Source organism: Ambystoma mexicanum, chromosome 6p (genome assembly GCF_040938575.1).
Source record: "Ambystoma mexicanum isolate Mex_15411 chromosome 6p, UKY_AmexF1_1, whole genome shotgun sequence".
NCBI lineage: Eukaryota > Metazoa > Chordata > Amphibia > Caudata > Ambystomatidae > Ambystoma > Ambystoma mexicanum.
In genome coordinates this window covers 117799254-117818257 of record NC_090935.1, presented here as the reverse complement: position 1 = coordinate 117818257, position 19004 = coordinate 117799254, and the positions used below count along the sequence as shown (strand labels likewise).

The 19004-nt window shown below is 45.6% G+C and overlaps 1 protein-coding gene across 1 annotated transcript in view; it reads left to right on the top strand.

The window, feature by feature from the left end:
- The window catches only part of LOC138511267 (C-C motif chemokine 19-like), a 45997-nt gene extending 27213 nt beyond the window's left edge, over positions 1-18784 (top strand). The window contains exons 2-4 of the mRNA XM_069626818.1: positions 120-240; positions 10052-10247; positions 17844-18784. Coding sequence (XP_069482919.1) covers positions 120-240; positions 10052-10232 — 302 coding nt within the window. The 3' untranslated portion in view covers positions 10233-10247; positions 17844-18784. The remainder of the gene's footprint in view (positions 1-119; positions 241-10051; positions 10248-17843) is intronic.
- The last annotated feature ends 220 nt before the right edge of the window (positions 18785-19004 follow it).

The window sequence follows — 19004 nt, the reverse complement described above, 5'->3', positions numbered from 1 at the left end:
TACCCCATAGCATAATAACGTGTTTTATGAAAAACTCGGAAATGTACCCTTTCTTCCCTTAGACAGGGAACTGTTTCCTGTGCTTGTCCATCATCAATTTCTGTTCTTTCCCAACCCAGGCAATGAGAACAGTGCCATAGACTGCTGCCTGAAGACCAGCAACCACGCCATCCAGCAGAGAATCCTGCAACGCTATGAGGAGCAGAAGCCAGAAGATGGGTGCCCGCTCGCAGCGGTCGTGTGAGTGCTGATGACAAGTGCTCTTTGGCATACAATGAATAAATAGGTTTAACAGGTTTGTGTGTTGGCTATACAGGAACCGTGCAGGATTAGCATAGAACAATACTTCAGGGATTCTTTACTTCACACTAGGGGAGTCAATTTTGAGTAGGTTAAATGCAGTTATGTGATTTCACCAAAATTCCTGGGGTAGCGGAAGTGACATCACACGACCCTGGACCTCTGATGACATCACAGGAAGTATTGTCATTTGACACCACCCTGAAGTGACATCATGGGAAGCAATGGAACACAACCTTTCACCCCTCGACAAAACAGGAAGTGGCATTACATTACATTGGCCCTCATTCCGAGTAGGGCGGTAACGGATACCGGGCACCGGTAAGGAGACCGGTGCCGGTAATCCCTTACCGCCCTACTACGAGGTCCCTTAGCGTGTCCCTCCTTTAACACCTGGTCTGACCAGGCATTATGGACGGGACCCGTTAAGGGACTTCAGAGCTAATAATGGTACCGCAATTTGCAGTACCGTTATTAGCGCCTTCCCCATTCCCACTGAGCCCGATGGGGGCTCAAATGGGAATGGGGAATGGCTTTTTCAATGGGGATTTACCGGTCCTGCAAAGGTCGGACTACACCGGTAAGTTCCCATTGAACCATACTGGTGCCGGAACCGTTATTGGAGGCAGTCATGGCGCAAGTGTCCAAAAGGCCCTGTCTAATAAAGTAGCAGGCCTTCAAATCAAAATTTCCAACAAGAAAGATTCCCCAACCAACTCTACCAACTTCACTAATACTCCCACACACCCAACACCACACCTCACGCCTCAGAACCCGTTACCTAACCCACTCTCCCGCTCCAGCTTTTCCATAATCTCTACGCTAGAAGTGGAAAAAATCATGCTCAGCCTTAAACCCTCAAACTGTCTGGGCGACCCTTGCCCCGCACAAATCATCAAAGACTCAGCTAGAGACCTCTCACCATTCATCACCAAACTTATTAACGCCCCCTTCTCATCAGGTACCATCCCTAACAACCTTAAAGAATCGTGGGTCCTCCCTCTACTCAAACCCCCCCTAGACCCAACGATACGCACTAACTACAGACCCATTACCACCGTCCCCTTTTTGCTCAAAATATTAGATAAGACAGCCTATCAACAAATACAAAAATATCTTGAGCAAAACCACCTCCTGGGAATCCGCCAATCAGGCTTCAGATTCCAACATGGGACAGAGACAGCTCTCATTGACCTTAAGGCCCAAATCGACACTGAGAGATAATGGGAAAACGGCTCTATTGCTTCTTCTATACCTCTCCGCAGCATTCGATCTAGTGGATCACAGAATTCTCTGTAACCACCCAGGCTCAGCTGCCCACTTCTCCCAAGAAGCCATCGGCTGGTTGAGTCATTCCTGAGCAACAGATCCATGCGTGTCTTCTCCACCTCAGCCTCCGCCGACCCCATCGCCATCACATGTGGGAATTCTCTGATTGTATGATTCCTGTTTGGCAGTGATGATTTCCTTTTTGTAAGTAGAGACTATTTTGTTGAGGGTCTGTTTGTTGATGTCTGTTGGAGAACGTCTCCAAGCTTGTTCTTTTAAGCGTTTCTCAGCTCTGAGGGCTTTTATTAGAGTAGAGAACCATGTGTTCAAGTGTTTTTTCTGCTTGCATTTTCTCAGTTTTAGGGGTGCAATAGTGTCTAATGCTGAGCACATGCTAGTGTAGCTTTCTATGAGGTGGTGGAGGTTGCTGGATGTTGGTTCAAGGTTGGGAGGATAAGAGGGATGAGTTTTACAGCTGTGATGTTTTTCTTGCTTCTCGTATGGATGGCAGTGGCTAGTAGGTTATTAGTAATGGGGCTCGCAGCTTTCAGGTTGAAGGCAAGGAGATGGTGGTCGGACCATGGTTGGGGAGTGTTAGCTGTGATGGAGGCCATGCAGTTGTGGTCAGCTACCCAGTCCAGGGTTCTTCCTTTGTTGTGAGTGGTGGAGGACACTCTTTGGTGAAGCCTAGTTCTAGCAGGTTATTGTTGATGAGGGTTGCCTGTGGGTATTTAGGGTCTGTGAAGCCCAAGTTGTAGTCTCCTAGGAGGAGGCTCTGGGAGGTGTTTTTTTGGTTATTAGTGATAGTGGTGGTGAGGTCTTCCTCGAAGGAACCAAGTGGGCCAGGGGGTCTGTAGAGTAAGTGGATGGTTATAGTTTGGGAGTTGGCAGTAGGAAGTTTGGCTGTGAGGGATTCGCATAATGGGAAGTGATTGGTGGTGTTGAGTCTGATGTTGAGGTTTGTTTTGGCAATTATAGCGAGGCCTCCACCTCTGGATTCTGTTCTATCCACTCAGAGGATAGTGTAGTCGTCGGGGACTGCTAGTGAAAGGGCAGGTCCAGCGGCTGCGTGGAGCCATGACTCGGTAATAGTTAGGAAGTCTAGTTCTTCTACTAGAATGAGGTCTGCTACGTCTGTGGCATGGGCTACTAGTGATTGCGCGTTAATTAAGGCACCTTGCATGGGAGCGGTGGTGATTTTGGTGTGGGTGGTTGTAGTGGTTAGGTTATGGACCTTGTGCTGGGTGCTAGTTTGGCCGTGCTTTGGTGTGTCCAAGGCGGCAGTTGGTAGAGGGGATCGAAAGCATGGGTAGGGTCCGGTTGGACAATTTAGACTGGTTAGAGTCTCTGGATGGGGGTTCATATATTTTGGGTAGTCTGGCACATAATTTGGAGTTTGGAGGCAGAGCTAGAGGTAAGGCGAGGTTGGCTGGACAGGAGGATGAGGTGGAGAATTGCTCTCAGCAGTGCTGAGAAGATACCTGGTAGGTACATTCTGTAGGTCAAGGTGGGAGTCAGATGATGAGGCGAGTAACTGCTAGATGCATCTTGGGTGGCCGGGGTAGCTATTCAGCCAGAGTAGTTGGTAAGGAGTGAAATCACTGGGTACAAGTAATATGGCAGCTAAAATTGTCTAGGATCGGCCATCACCGAGATGGGCTAAAACAGTATGCAAGCAAATGATAGCCAATGTGGCAACAGGGTCTGCCTAGATTTGAGAGTCACAGATTGAGCTAAAAAAAACAGTATGCAAGCAAATGAGAGTCAATGTGGCAACAGGGTCTGCCTAGATTTGAGAGTCACAGATTGGGCACTATGCAAGCAAATGAAAGCAAAAGTGGCAACAGGGTCTGCCTAGATTTGAGCGTCACAGATTGGGCTAAAAAACAGTATGCAAGCAAATGAGAGCCAATGTGGCAACAGGGTCTGCCTAGATTTGAGCGTCACAGATTGGGCTAATAAACAGTATGCAAGCAAATGATAATATGACATCAATGACTACCTAGGTTTGACATTCAGAGACTAGGCTAGGTACAGTATTATCATATAGTGGTGGCGGTAATTACTTGGAGGTAGGTGAATGCCCACATGTGTACAGTGAGGTGGAGTAGACAGAGTTCTGTAGGTGATGACAGAGGTGTTCACATGGCTTGGAGGCAGGGGTAGCAATGGTGGTCAGACAGTGATAGTATCGCGGCGGCTTACAAGGGGATGCAGAGTTACCTTTGCTGTGGTCTGGTGCAGGGTCATGGGGGCTGGCAAATGGCATACACAGCGAAAACAGGTGATGGCCTTGTCTCTGTGGGCCTTGGGAGGAGTGGGCCGGCTTCGCCTGCCGGAGACCAATGGGGGGTGAAGTAGGCCGAGTAGCCAATCAGCAGGCTGCTGGTGGCCACGTTAGGCAAGGGGGGCTCTAGGCATGTCGCGGACGGCCATCTTTGAACTCCTAGGTACCTTGTGTACCTTAATGGAGGAGAGGTGGTTCGCTTTGGTAATTTAGCCATAATTGTGCACATGTGGGGGTTTCCTTTTGCAGGCTTTGCTAATCACTCGTCTGCAGTGATACACAAGTTAGGAAGGCGATTTCTGGAAAAGTGGCGCGGGTGCATCTGTAAAAGCCTGCCGGTTGCTTGGCTCTTCTACCCAGGGAATCACAGCCTGTTAATGAGGGCAGGCTTCCTGCAAGTAGCTTCCTTCCCTAGCTGAGGAGAGCTGATGAGGGTCCAAACTCAACATGGAACTTGTAAAATGACCCACAGTGCACAAGGTGTGTTACCTTTGACAACGCTGATGAATGTGGTGTCTTCCCTCCCAAGGATTAACATAATCTTCCATGGGACACCGCGTGCGCATCTAATGGGAATCGAGGCAGGGGCGTGTAGGGGAAGGGAGAGATGTAACATGCACATTTCTGAATAACCACATTCCCTAGCTCCATGTTGCTTTTCCCCGTGGTACGTTTCAATCTGGCAACAGTGGAACCGGCGCCAAGGTGCTGAAGATTCCTGTGCCTCCTCGCTGCCTGTACACTGAATCTGCCTGCATTGCCCTGCCAAGCAAACTGGATTGCTAAAACTGGATTGCTAGGCTAAACGGGTGTTGAAGCTCATCACCACTGTGTTAAGTGTGTTCTTGGAAAAGGAATCGATCACACAGCTGTCGTCTTCTTATTCACGTTTGTTTATTAGGAGAGTTCCCCACTGCGTCCGCCATCTGCCTTCCTCCAGCCGAGTCTCTCTAAACGAATCTCGGCTCGAGGAACGCGTCACCGAACCGCAGCATGCAAAGGTTCTATAAACCTTCACATCATAACATCTCCCCCCCTTAAACAATCCCAATAATTACATACAGAGGAAAGGAGGGAAATGGAAACAAAAGCAACACAAACATAAAATGCAGAATCTCATCAAAAATGTTGCCAGTGAAAGGATACTCGTTGTCTCATCTTCATTAAGTCATTGGGTTACATAGGTCTCATATAACCCGATCAATAATAATAAATGAAGTCTTCTTTCACCCGTGGCACCCTTCTCCTGGATTTCAACCCAGGGACATCCCGTGCCTCGCACTTGTGAACGCAGTCACATCAACCGCAGCTCTTGCTGGTTTTTAAAAAATGCTCCACTTATATAGCAGGTATTCTCCTAACTGTATTCATAAATTTACTTTCATAGTACTTCTTCTTATTTCAAATTTACATTTCCATTGTGTACCTTTGTTTGAGTCAAATCGTTTTTTTTCCTGTGGTGTATTCCCGTATCATTGGTAGTTGGAGGTTCTGGCCGCCCGCTCTTCTTACAATTCTGCCTCAGGAACTCTCCTTAGTGTGAATCAGGCGGCCATCCTCGTCGCCACTTGTTAAGTGTGTTCTTGGAAAAGGAATCGATCACACAGCTGTCGTCTTCTTATTCACGTTTGTTTATTAGGAGAGTTCCCCACTGCGTCCGCCATCTGCCTTCCTCCAGCCGAGTCTCTCTAAACGAATCTCGGCTCGAGGAACGCGTCACCGAACCGCAGCATGCAAAGGTTCTATAAACCTTCACATCATAACACACTGTTGTATCGGGGCCTAATGCGCATGCAGGCCCTTCACTGTGGCACAAGCCCCCCGCAGCCAAAAGAGTACACGCTGTTGCTTGTCTGGGCTCCACGAGTGCTCTGGCGCTCACATGACGTGTCCCCATTATTTACCCACACGCGGTGGAGATACGTCACTCTGCCGCATATGTCTGTTAAAGACACAGGCACCACAACGAACCGCTGGAATGAAGTGCCTGCTTTCTTCAGCTTCGAGACACACACTGCTGCATCGAACCATGACTCTGCCCATTTTAAAGGCCATAGGAGTTGAAACCCTACAAAGAGACTAGGCTACAGTGAGCTAAAGGCCTTTAACAAGTCTTCTCTAGGTCACCCTTAGCCTTATACCTTCAGCCCCAAAGAGGATTAAGACAGCTTCCCACTTTATAAAGACATTAAACATTAATTTGGACATTAATTTGGACTTTGCATTTCTCGCCCTGCCAGCGGACTCACAGTGTATACAACCTATTCCTGTCTGGTCTGCTAACCTGTGTTCTTGTTTCAGAGTGAGAGTGTTAGCATTTTCATATTTTGAGTTTAAGTACATACTTTTATAGAATCATATTTGAAAATGTTGGTAATTTCTGTACTATTGTTATTCTCTCTCTTGCTGGACAATAGTTATTTCATCACAGAATCATTTGAGTGAGCCTTGCAAACATCAATAAGATTCTATCATTGCTGTACTAATAGTTCAGTAATCTTCAGCCCAAATAGTAGGCTGCTATTCCGTTTTATGAAATGACCCAATTGAAAAGAGCATCTGCACTTCAACCATATGCCAACTGATAGCTGCACAAGGAGTACTGAGCTTTGAGGATCTGCGTTCAGTGTTTCTCCAGGTGAGCTTGGAAACTGAGCAATATCAGAAAATGACTAGGGCAATGTAATGTATTGTACTGAATTTCTAAAGCGCCGACTATGGCCCAAGGGCATATGGGCGCTAAGGAGGAACACTGGTGTACTCAAAAACCGTGGCCGCTACTTAAGTACCCTGCAGTCTCGCGCAGAAAGACAGGCAATGCATTCCAGAGATTAGGGGCAAGGACTGAAAAAAACGGCCCCTAAGCCGAACTTTCTGAAAGCGTGCAATTTTCAGCAACATTTGGGACACTATCAGGGCAGTCTAGGAAAAACGATGAGATGGGCGTACATGCAATTTCAGGAGGTGTGATCACAGCTACATCATTGCGAGAACAGAGGGGCAGAGGACTTGAGGAAGGAAAGAGAAAAGTGGGGGGTCCTTAGGGTATCCAGTAATTTTACTGAATAGAAAACAGAGCATAACACCACTAACTAAACAATAATAACGAACAAATATCGATTTAAAAAAAAAAGTTTATATATGGGGGTGGGGTAAGGGGTTAAAACGGGTGGGGAGGGGGTTGAGGTGGGTTTAAAATCATGGAGAAATGGGGAGCTTGTGGGGGACCCCAAAACATTTAAAAAAAAATATATTTTTTCGTTATAAAAATGTTATTTCATTCTTTGTTTTTTAATTCATTAAAATCACATATATCCTGTCTTTTGACCCGTGAATACTGGTGTAACATAAATGCATCAATCTCTAGCTGCGTAAACCGTACATTCCGGCACTACCCCGGAATACATAGTTATTGGACCAAAATGGAATTTCCGATTCAAATGGTTTTACGGGAGTGGTATTCAACATTTCATGCAGAGGTCCCCCTTAAGTAAAAATGTTTTTGCTGAACCCCCCCCCCTGGTGTATTAATATTGTTGCCCCCCCCCAGATGCTATATCTGCTTATGTTTTCTATTAAAAGCAGTCACCTTACTCCTTCTTGGAAGAGCCTCGTGCCCTGCCGGAGCCTCAGCCTCCATAGGGCCTTGTAGGAGCGACACCCCACAGTTTGAAGACCACTGTTTTAGGCGCTCCAACACATGCTGATGGCTGTATTTCAGAGCAAATCTACCCTGACAGCTTTAAGAATGAGCTGTGGCGGGGTTAGTTTATAAGGATTGATACTTGTGCAGAAATAGAATTTCTGAGGCCCATACGTTGGATGGGATGGCCAGAATGGTGTTCTGGGTGAAAGATATGGTTAGTTGGTGGGGCTGGCGAAATTCTCCTACGGGATGAGCAACGCTCAGGTGAAATACAAGAGCATTTGGTCAAGTTGTATTGACCTGTATTTTACACCACTAGCCTTCTCCTCTGTCCCATCTCTTTACTACCCTTCAGATCAAAAACGTTTTGCTCACATGTTTATTAGCAAATACACCACTACCTGAAGAAGGCCTTGGTTATGAGACACATGCCTTTTTTATTCGTCTATGTATTGGAGAGGTTTGTATATTCGCTGAATAAATGTTGAGGCTTATGTGTAGTGGTATTAAGGAACAGCACAAAGCACACCAAAGAGGTGAGGGCTGGAAGGTTTAGGATTAATCTTAAACCTCTAGCAATTGCTTTTGGCAACCCTCCAAACTATAGATCTTCGCCTGCCGAGCCATTAACGAAGGGGAAGACCATATGCAAAATCAGGCTTGGATCCACCCCAAAAGGGGCAGTCCGGCCCGAACTGCTAGGTCACATCCCTTCTGCACAAGACCACAAGCATTCCCAGACATGCATTGGGTGTCATCAGTGAGGAGAAGCTTGTGTCTCTAGGCCCACTAGGAACGGGATCCACGTCTGGGCATACCCCTCCCACTCCCGTTGGCTAACGTAAAACAATGGAGGTGATGGCTGGAATGTTTAGAATTAATCTTAACCTCTGGGAAGTGCTCTGGGCAACCCTCCAGACCATTGTTCTTCACCTGCCAAGCCGTTACAGAAAGGGGAAGACTCTATACAAATCAGGCTTTCTCCACCCCAAAGGGGCAGTCCAGCCTGAACTGCTAGGTCAAATCCCTTCTGCACGAGACCACAAGCATCCCCAGACATGTTTCGGGCTCATTGGGTGTCATCAATGAGGTGCAGCTTGGGTCCTCTAGGACCTGGATGTGACCTAGCATCTTGGGCTGGATTGTCCCCATGGGGGAGGGTCCAAGCCTGTTTCTCATATGGTCTGTCCGCTTTCTTTCATGGATTTGCAGGTTAAAGAACGATGGTTTGGAGGGTTGCCCAGAGCCATGTCAGAGGTTATGATTAATTCTAAACCATCCAGCCATCACCTTTTGATTTGATTAAGAAAAAACACAACAAAAATGAATTAAAACCAATGTGAATATAGAGGAGTCTTATAAATGATAAATAACCAAAACAAGTGAACCAATGTTTTTTTACAATCTTAAGGCGAAACAAATCTACTATGGATAAATGTGATATACGTTCCATTTTAGTGAGCCTGTTGAAGGCTTTTTGTATTTCTGTAGCACTATTCTGGGCCGAGCTGTTATCAAGGTGCTATGTTGAAACACCGAGCCCAGATTAGACATTGTAAGCCTAAACTATTAGGACTGATCAAACACCCACGTTTTCAAAGCCTTTCAAAAAGGAAAGGCGATTGATCAATGTGACAAATTAAGAAGGTAGTGAGTCCGCCATGTGGAGGACTGAGCAGAGAAGGCCTGGCCGGCCAGCCGCGTGGATTGAAAGGACCTGACCACCAGGAGATTAAATGAGGTATAAAGTAGCAGTTGTCTAGATTGATCAAAAGTTAGCCGCAAGGAATGGTGAACAAGACCTGCCTAGTAATGATGTGCTTCTACTTCGACCACTGTTAAATTAAATGTGATGTGTCTTCAGATGGTGTCTGCTGCTTATGGATCACTTGTGAATAAGCAGGAAAGACCTGAGCCGAGAGAAGCCCTCCAGAATAAAGTGTTGGCTTGGCTGCAGTCTAAAGTTGCGGGAACTCTCTTAGAACCTAGGGCCTCAGATTTCTTCAAAAGGTTCAAATAACGTATTGAGCCTCGATGAAGGATACAGACTATATTTTCATCAGCAGTGGTTGCAGCAACCTTCCACTTTTGTTTGAATGGCTGCAACAAATTGGTAAGTTTGTCATTATCGACAAGCCTAAGAATTGTAATTGATTATTGTGGTTCCTTTCTCTTCGCATTACTAATGTTTTAGTGTAATTTTAAGTCCAGTGCCTGCGTTGCTATTTCTGTTAGTTATTGTTACAATGCACTTGTGTGTTATATTTGTTTTAGCGCTCTGAGGACTATGGGCGAGTAGGCGCTATACACAAAAATTTTAATAAATAAATGTCAGCGTCTTTTGTGCAGAATGTCACCATTACACATAGAGGCGAATACGGTGGGAAGATAATGGCAACCGCTATGCCCTGACACCACCTGGTTCCCCATTATGACCTTTTGTCAGGAAATCTATGTACATGTACCACAGGAGCATGAAAAGTGCATGTGAAGTCAAACGAAAGTTGTGCCATAATTCATATGTGTGTATCACTCTTGCCTCCGCTCAGGTTCATCACAAAGAATGGCAAGCGACTGTGTGCGCCCCCAAACCTACCATGGGTCCTGAAACGGAAGAAGCAACTGGACGTGAAGAAAAGTCAGGGTGGGGCTCAGAAGAAGACACCCAGGAAGAAGCCAAACAAGCCCAACAAACCCAAAAAACAAAAGGGGAAACGAAGCTCCATCTGAGGGACAAGACCGGAAGTAAGGGCCCTGACAAGGTGCACTGTTTGAAAGCTACAGGGGTGGTGCAGGGGCTGCATCTCCCACTCCTTTTTCCTAGCATGGCGAAATGTTTTGCTTCATTTCCCATTGTGGTCTTGCATGAACTCATGTTTGTACTGTATAGCGTTAACAGCATTCTGAAGACTTGAAAACCTGACTGGCTTGAAACCTTGCTCCTCTAGGTTGCAAGATGTAGTGTGATCTAGGCTTAGGAGATATGTAGCAAGTGACTAAGAACATGGATTTCAGCTCTTCTGGGAAAGCTGGAACTTGGAAAAATCACTGTGTTTATTGAATGATCAATAAGCCTCAAAACGCCTATGTCTTGAAACAATGCCGCTAATCTCTGCACAGGAACGTGACCTATCAAAACCACGACACATGATATATGCCACAGGTTCATAGGAGCTCTGCTGAAGATGTGTGCTTATAAAGCTGATTCTTCATATTAGAAAAGCTCCCACGTGGCTATTGTCCCAAAGGGGCGAAAGTGGAAATGGAATATGGGGAAAGGGTAGAAGTGAAAGAGTAAAGCGAGACCCTTAACGTAACCTTTTTTTTAAGGTTCGACCCAAAACCCCCAAACTTGCTCTCATTGTAACAGGCAGGTCATGTGATGTCTCTATTTGCAGAGGCAATTTCCTATGAGATGTTTCTAAAAACCTCTGAGCTGTGAACACAACTCGAAAGGAAACCTCAGCGATGCCCTAACCAGGGGGTCTCCAACCTTTAGCTCTCCAGATGTTTTGCACTACAACTCCCATTGGAGTTCTAGTCGAAAACATCTGGAGAGCCACAGGTTGAAGGCCCCTGCTAAACTTTGCAGTATGCCGCCGAACAGTAGCAGGGGGGCAAGCTATTTCTTTCATGTGGGTCAGTAGCTCAGTGGACTAATGCACCCACTGCAGGGGCCTGTGTTTGACATCATGCTCACAGGTTCGAATCCTGGCAGGTCTACTCAGCCCTTCATCCTTCTGAGGTAGATAAAATGAGTACCATTGAGTTGAGTAACAATAAAATCTGTTATTAACGCCACGATGCCCCTTCGGGGGTGACCGTGTGCTTTACAAATACGCCAGTTATATGTGATCATTTCAAACTCTGGTCAGGAATCAACAGCACCTAGTTGCCAAATCGTTATTTTTCACTACATCTTTGAGGAACATCTCCCTGTCAGCTGCTTCAGACAATTACACAATTACTGTTCCGCCACCACTGGTATCTTCAGTGCGTGGGATGCCAGTCGGAAGCTGCAATGCCCTCCTAATCTGAATGCGGACAGATTCATTCTGCAATCCCACTTGAGAGTAGTGGTGGAAAAAAGTAACTACTGGAGAAGCGAAACAGACGAAATGCCTCTCCTGCTTTGCCATTGGAGCAGACATTTTCGGACCCATCCCTTTTAGGAGAATTTGGTTATCTTGTCCAGAATGACTGTTTTTAGGCATTTTTATCCAAAAACAAAATGTCAGACAGGAAAATGTCAAAAATAGGCAATGTTGCTCTGTGGGTGGACCGTGCCCACAATTTGCCAAATCCTCTGCAGAGCAAATTTCTGCATGGAAGACCATTGTCTTGTATATTTCAATGTGCAGGGGCTTTCCGATGGAAGAAGGGACCACACACAAATATCCCGTTCACCATTGTTCTCGCATTTCATAATATTCTAGCTTCAAACATAACATTATCACGTCTCCCACCACCTTCCCATGGAAATCCAGAAAATCTACCATTCGCTCCTCAACAATGCCACCTGCCACTTCAGCATCCAAAATTTTGAAATATACCTTTCCCATTTACCTTTACTAGTGCATTTCTTGCCTCAAGAGTTGCTTTGGTCATCAGCAACAGCTTTTCTACCCTGTAAAGCTCGTATGAGTTGCTCCCTATAGGCCACAAGACTTGTAGTCTCTTTAGAGTTCCCAGTTATGACCTAATGGAGTTCTTCATCAGCTCCTCCACTCTCTGAGCACATGGAGGAGACTTGAAAAAAGTAGTTTCCGTCTTTCCTCTGACCCTCCCCTACCATATCTCCACTTACCTCAGGCAACATCACTCTTAGCCTTTGTCCAGACCCAGCCCTGCCCTAGCATAACCGGTCTGGACTGCAATTTTCACCTTTAGTAGCACATGGAAATCGGTATTGATCTCTTCTCAGCCAATCAGAATATTCAGAGCGCAGTCAATAACTACTGGTATTGACTGCATTCTGAACATTCTGTTTCCCGAAGCAAATAGGCAAACAACAATGCAACACTTCCTCTTTGAGGGGCTTTTTTTCTTGCTGCAACATGCTAACTAACACACGAAAGAGAAAGTGATAAACATTGGAAAATGTTTTCATGCTATCATAGAGAAACCATTTACTTTTACATGACACCTCATGCATGCTCATGTTAATGCGGTACCAGTTCAACCACATTGAAATTAAAATGCTTAACGTGGAGATAACCATGTTATTTAAATACTACTACAAAAAAACCAGATTTGATTTACTAGCTTTTGACTATTTACTTTACTCTTAAAGCACCAATTTTTACTTGTGCACGAAAACTCCAAAATATGCATTGCTATTTCCACCATCTGATAATGGCCTTACAGATCTTGGGAGGCGTCAATATCGCTTGGGATAGTGACCTTTCCCCAACTTGGTAGCTGGTCATTATCCGTCGATAACGACCGCTCCCTCAGTCTATAATGGTACACATGTTTCACTATGATGGCCCCTGGTCACCCGTCAATGATCTCTAAGCAGAGTGGATTGCGCCATCCAACTCTCAGCCCTCAATGCTCTTTTCTGGCTGTGTAACCTCCCTCCCATCCGCGGAGAGCTCCTTTTCGCATCTCTCAACCTCATTGCTGCTTGCGAGGTCGATAAGGAGACAATCTGCATCTGTCCGCACAGCTGCAGTCCTCCACCTGCCTTTCATTCAGATTTGCTGAGGCACTGCTGTGTCCCACCCTAGAAGACTGTGCGCCCTGGGTCTTGGTTACATGGGGGAAACAAGAGCTCCCAGAACCTCACCAGAGCATAGAGAGAATGGCATGTCCAGACTCATTTCACTGGGCCTGCCCAAGTGAGGCACTGACCTATACAGGGGCAGCATGAAGTACGAGTGTGCAAACACAGACACACAATGATCACAGTTAAGGATAATGGGTGGCAACTGGGGTAGCCAATCAGATTCCAGGAGCAGCACGCACTAACCCAGGCCACTCCCTGGACACGCCCTTGCAGACAGAGTGGTGCTAGAGAGCAGTCATTGTTTGGCTTTGCTCTAAAGAGATGTCTTTTAAACTAAAGAAGTGACAATGCAAGAAGCATGTTCTTTGATATTCTACGAGCGGATCATGAGAAGGCTTTCTTTGGAGTTTTAATTTAATTCATCAGGGCACTGTGCAAGGCTTGCTTCAGGTGTTGCTAAATACATTCTATTGTAATATTTGATAAAGTGAGGTGATCTACATGTGGTTTCTTGTCTCCATGTGGGAGCGAAGGAGGAGCAAACTGCTCTCATCGCTATGCTTCTGAGACAAGTTGAGCCGTACAGTGGAGACATTGCAAGCGCAGGACAGGCTGGCTTTGCAGAATCCACCGGGAAGTGCTTTAAGGTCATACGTCTAGTGCAGGACTAGAGTTTGAGCCACTGATAGAAGGACTTTGGTGATAATAAGGGACACATCTTTCACAAGAGGCAACATTCTTCGATCACATTAGCTCTGTGAATATATAGAGGCAGATACAGAAGAGTTATTAACTGCTTTGATATGGGAATAATACTGAGGTGATTTTAACCAAACCAGCGGGCCGACCCTGTCGGTAATGGCTTGCCACCCTTTACGTGAGCGGTGGTAACATTACCGGCAGGATCTTCCCGCCACCATGGTTAATATCGCCATTAGCGCCCATGTAGTTCCTGCACGGGTGCTAATGGTGGGGGTTTTATGGAAATGAAAAGAAACAGACCATTACAGTGTGGCCCGGAGCCGCGCACTGCTGGTGTGCTTGAAGTCAGTTTTCAATGTTGAAGGCTGTGACGTCATCAACAATGAAAACGGATTTGAGGACACCAGCACTGCACGGCACCGGGGCTGTGCTGTAAAGATACTTTTCTTCTTTTTTTAAAATTGAAAATAAGTCACCATTAGTACCCATGTAGGGGAATGGGGGAGGGGAGGGGAAGAGAAGGGAAGAGGTTGCTGGATAACCATGGTGCTCGGAAAGCAGACTTGTTTCTTACAATACAGCCTGTGTCCAAGCATCCTGACTGGGTAGCACCCTTTCCCAGTGTGCTATTGTGGGGGACCAATAATAAAGCACCCAGGGAGGTAGAAGTGAACACATTAGCGGGTGAGGGATAGCAGATCAACAGTAAAATACAGAACATCGTCTGTTTTGGTTGGACTTATTTTGAGATGCAAGAGGCTTTTCCAGTTCACCAGATAACACCTGCTTACAGTATGAATGCCTTTTTAAGTCCATGACCAATTTCCACAAATTGCATCTGCTGCTTTCTTCTTCATATCAACGTCCTACACAAGGGATTGCTGCCAGACATCCCTTACTGCAATCGGTCAGATATAACCCCAAAGAGAGACCCAATTCTCCATAGTACCTGACTTTTACACAGCAGAGGTTTACTTGTCAGCCTATGTAGATCCTTCCTGAAAGTTAAATTAACCCCCTTAATACATAAAATATGCTCATTTGAACCCTTCCTATGACAATATTTTCTGACAATCCTGGGAGACTGCAGTTTATGCATTGAATCCGAGGGGCATAAGAAGCTCAGGAACTCTCATCAAAAGCATACACCCAATTCATAAATTACTCAACACAGTGATACCAATTAGGCAAAACTCAATATAATTTGCATTAAAATCCATCACCCGCTAGTGTGTTCTGAAAACCAACGACTACCATATTCCCTATATAGCAGCACACCGCAAGGAGTCCTAGTCGTCATTTAATTCGATTTGAATTGATATGGTGATTCCTAGTCTTAGGTGACAAGAGGATGCACACATCTTAATTGTCTCTGGGTGCAATAATATTAATAATAGAATAGTGATAATGAAAGTCCAGTTGAAAAGGAAATTCCCAAATTCTCTCCTGAAGAATGTCAAACAAGGGAGTACATGTATGCTAAGAGGAAGAGCATTCCAACGCTTTGGGCCTTTCACTAAGAACCTCCTGTCGCATCGAGCCTTAAAGAGAGAGACTGTGCAAAGTTGCAAGTCCATGGAATGCAAGACTGCTCCAAGGGCATGGGGATACAGTTTCCTAATAAGACAGTCTGGGTCCAGGGCATGAGGGAACTTCAATAAACCAAGCAATACATCTGAAAGGAAATACAACTGTGAACTTCAAACCAGTGCAGTTCGCAGGAAAAGGGGAAATGGAATCTGATCTCTGAATTAAGTGCCGGAGAGGGCATACCCTACAATGTTTCCTTATGGGAATCCAGGACAAACATACACGTCCTTAGCACTTAAGGATAAGCCAAACTACTGAGTTATGGACAGTTTGGCACATCTGCAGGCACCGTCCAACCTATTTATATTAAGTGTTGCAACAATAATCCAATGTATCTCCTTATGAATTATTTAAATGGTGTTTGTGCGCGCGTGTGTGTGTGTGTGTGTGTGTGTGTGTGCGCGCGTGCGTGTGTGCTTTTAGCCGATATACAGGTGCGTTTGGGATAGGGGTATCTTGTAAATAGGATCCACTCCCCTATCACCCTTGTGTCCACCGAACCCCCTTGACCTATATAATATATATATATATTTCTGCGGGTCAAGGTAGTGCCCAAAATGACTGGACACTTGGTCTGTAATCAAGGGGCGATTTTCTTTGAAGCTGGGTATCACAATGGTCTTTTCTTATGTTATGTAATCTTATATTTGTATAGCCCCTCTTGCCAGATGCGCTGTAGAAAGCATGGTCCTTCGGGAGACAGTGGTCTGCGAAGACAAGAGAGAGAAGAGCAATGCATGCAACAGAAATTGTAGTTTAGGAACTGTACAGAAATCGGAAATGTCTAGTGCAGAGACATTCAAAGCGGAAGAGCAGAGAGGCCCAGACTGTACTGAAGATGATAGAGACAAAGTGACCGCTGGACGGAATGTGCTTTCCAGGGACTCTGCTGTAAAGCTATGGGGTGCAGTGCTAAAAGTGAAAAGTACAGCTAAGGGTTCTGCTATACTTTACATGCAATGTTCATGCATACCGTACAGACTATGTGACAGTTGGGACACATTCCTATGAGAACTAGCTGTGGGGAGCAGTGCTACATGCAGCGTTCGTGCACAGTGAATTATATGCAGTCACACACGCAAGATATTGAGCAGATATCTTACATTGACTCAGTATTGCTGTTGCAGCACACTTTACCTGAGAGATCGTTCTACTTCAAACTCCTGTAAAGGTCTCCCATCGCTATGCACCCCATAGTCCTCCCACCACACCAATTACGTCACTCCACTGCTCTCACTGAAGCCGACATCTGCGCCAAGCAAAGCCGTAGGTATCAGAGCCCACCAGAGTGAGACTGGTGTACAGCTTGGGCGCCTTCCACATTGTCTTGTTGATCTCTTGTCAGTTGAAGCCCTTTTCCCGTCATCTTGGGCAGCAGTGTCAGACCGTGCTGCACCACACATGGGCGTCAGGGGCAGCTGCGCAGATCAGCTCCTCCTCCTCTGTCCTTAGGGAAGAGCCCAAGATCTGATAGACTACAGTGCTTTGGGTCTGTTTAGCTGCTGAGGTGGCAGAGTGCAATAGGGCTAAAGAGGAGGGCTTAGTCGTGGCTCAGTTAGTGTGTAAGTACTAATGGCTAGGCCTGTGATTGCCGTCTATGAGTTTTTTTTGTGTGTAGTGTAAGGTGATCAGAGAGCTTAGAAGGGAATCAGTTAGCAGCGGAAAGGGGAGTAGGCCTTACTAGAGCAATCTGCAAACCTGCACTCCTACCCTGGCCATTTGCCAACAGGTCCCACTTCTCTAGCTCCTAATGCCATCTCTCTCGCTTTCTCTCTGGCTAAGTTTCATAACATTCAGTTTGCCAACATTGTGCCGACTAGTATAAGACCTCAGCAACGGTAGGCATTGGCCATGATTTACAAAACCCGATCACATCGAGGACTAGAATATTTACCCAAATACCATTTACAGTCCAGAATACAGACCTCAACATGTTAAGCCGCAGCAATGGGTCCCAAAGAATGTCTCTTTCTATTTTCAATGGATGAGACGTCATTCATGTTCTCTGTCGCTCTTCCTACCTCCTCTCTCTCCAATTGCACCTCGTGCTGTTCTGCAGTTGGCCAGACTGTGAATTGAGATCCAATTTTGAACTCCTGGATTATAACTATCACGGTGGATCTAGTACCGCCCCCAGACATGTTCTGAGCTTCAAGTTAGCAAATCATTTTGAGTTATAAAATAAATTGTTGTAAAAACAATGCATGATCGTTTTAAGAAAACTGACTCTCGGCTGAGACCCATAATATGGTGCACGTACTTTCAAATGTTCACTCAACCATATTCAATTTCATCGTCGTTCTTCTTTATTTCTTCAGGGAGGAGGGACATGAGTCTTTGTATTCCGAAGCCTGTCGGACACATCTGGCCAATGGATATCCTGTGCCTTATGGGCTGAAGTAATTATCTCTTGTTCCTGAGATGCTTCCTCTCAAGTGTATGCAGCTCATTGTTTTTGGACTTTTGTCGACAAACTGAGGACCACTGTTTGCCAGGTCTCTGCGACACGTGCCAAGGTTCCAATGTCTTTCCGGAATGGAAGGAAAGACACTTTAGCTCTGACCCCTTTGATGATATAACAGACTTTTTCCAAGGAGGTGCTTTTCTTGGCATCTACTGTTTCTTGATCTTTGCTAATTTCGATTTATTATTTTTTCTAGGAGCACCTTAATCCACCTAGTTCTCCCCATGTCCTAAGCACAACCACTGTAATAGTGTACCCTATTTGGAGAATATGATATATTCTACAGTATGTTGCCCTGGTGAAAAGGTTCACTGATCAATGGATCCAGCAGGAGATGGTCAAGTTTCATATTCAAAGGATGTCCACAGTTCGTTTTCTTGTGCACATAGAAAGACCCTCACTGCCTCACAAAATATATGTCAGTGTACTTGCCAGTATCCCACTTCGAAATCCCATGTTTATCCTATAAAACTAAATATACATGCATGCATGACACAACATACATCTTTAGACATGGGAAATGAGCCAGGGCACATGGAATGGCATCACTATATCTATTAGATATGAGGGCGCCGTTCTCTTGAAGACCATCATGGAATTACCATGTTGCAGCTCTCTGGACCAGTGTGGTACTTTCTGCACCAACAAAGCGGTATGTGTATTCACAGACACATCCAGCCCAAAAACCAAAGGGTCTCAGGAATTAGGCAGTGGAATGTGGAGGAATCAAGGCAATGCCACGAGATGCCTCAAATGTATAAAAAGCTATACCAGAATAAAATGTGTTTGACTGGAGTTTGGGGCGATACAATCCGGTTCTAATCTTTATATGTGACAATATAGCCACACTGGATGAATCTAAATGGTGAAAGATGCATGTTTATGAGTAAGGGAGCGGGGGAGGGAGATCGATGGAGAGCGGGCAAGACTCAGCGTATAGACGAACACAGGAGTAGGGATTGGGACCTAACAGATCAGCACTGCTTCATTGCAAACTATTGAACAAGCTAGTCCC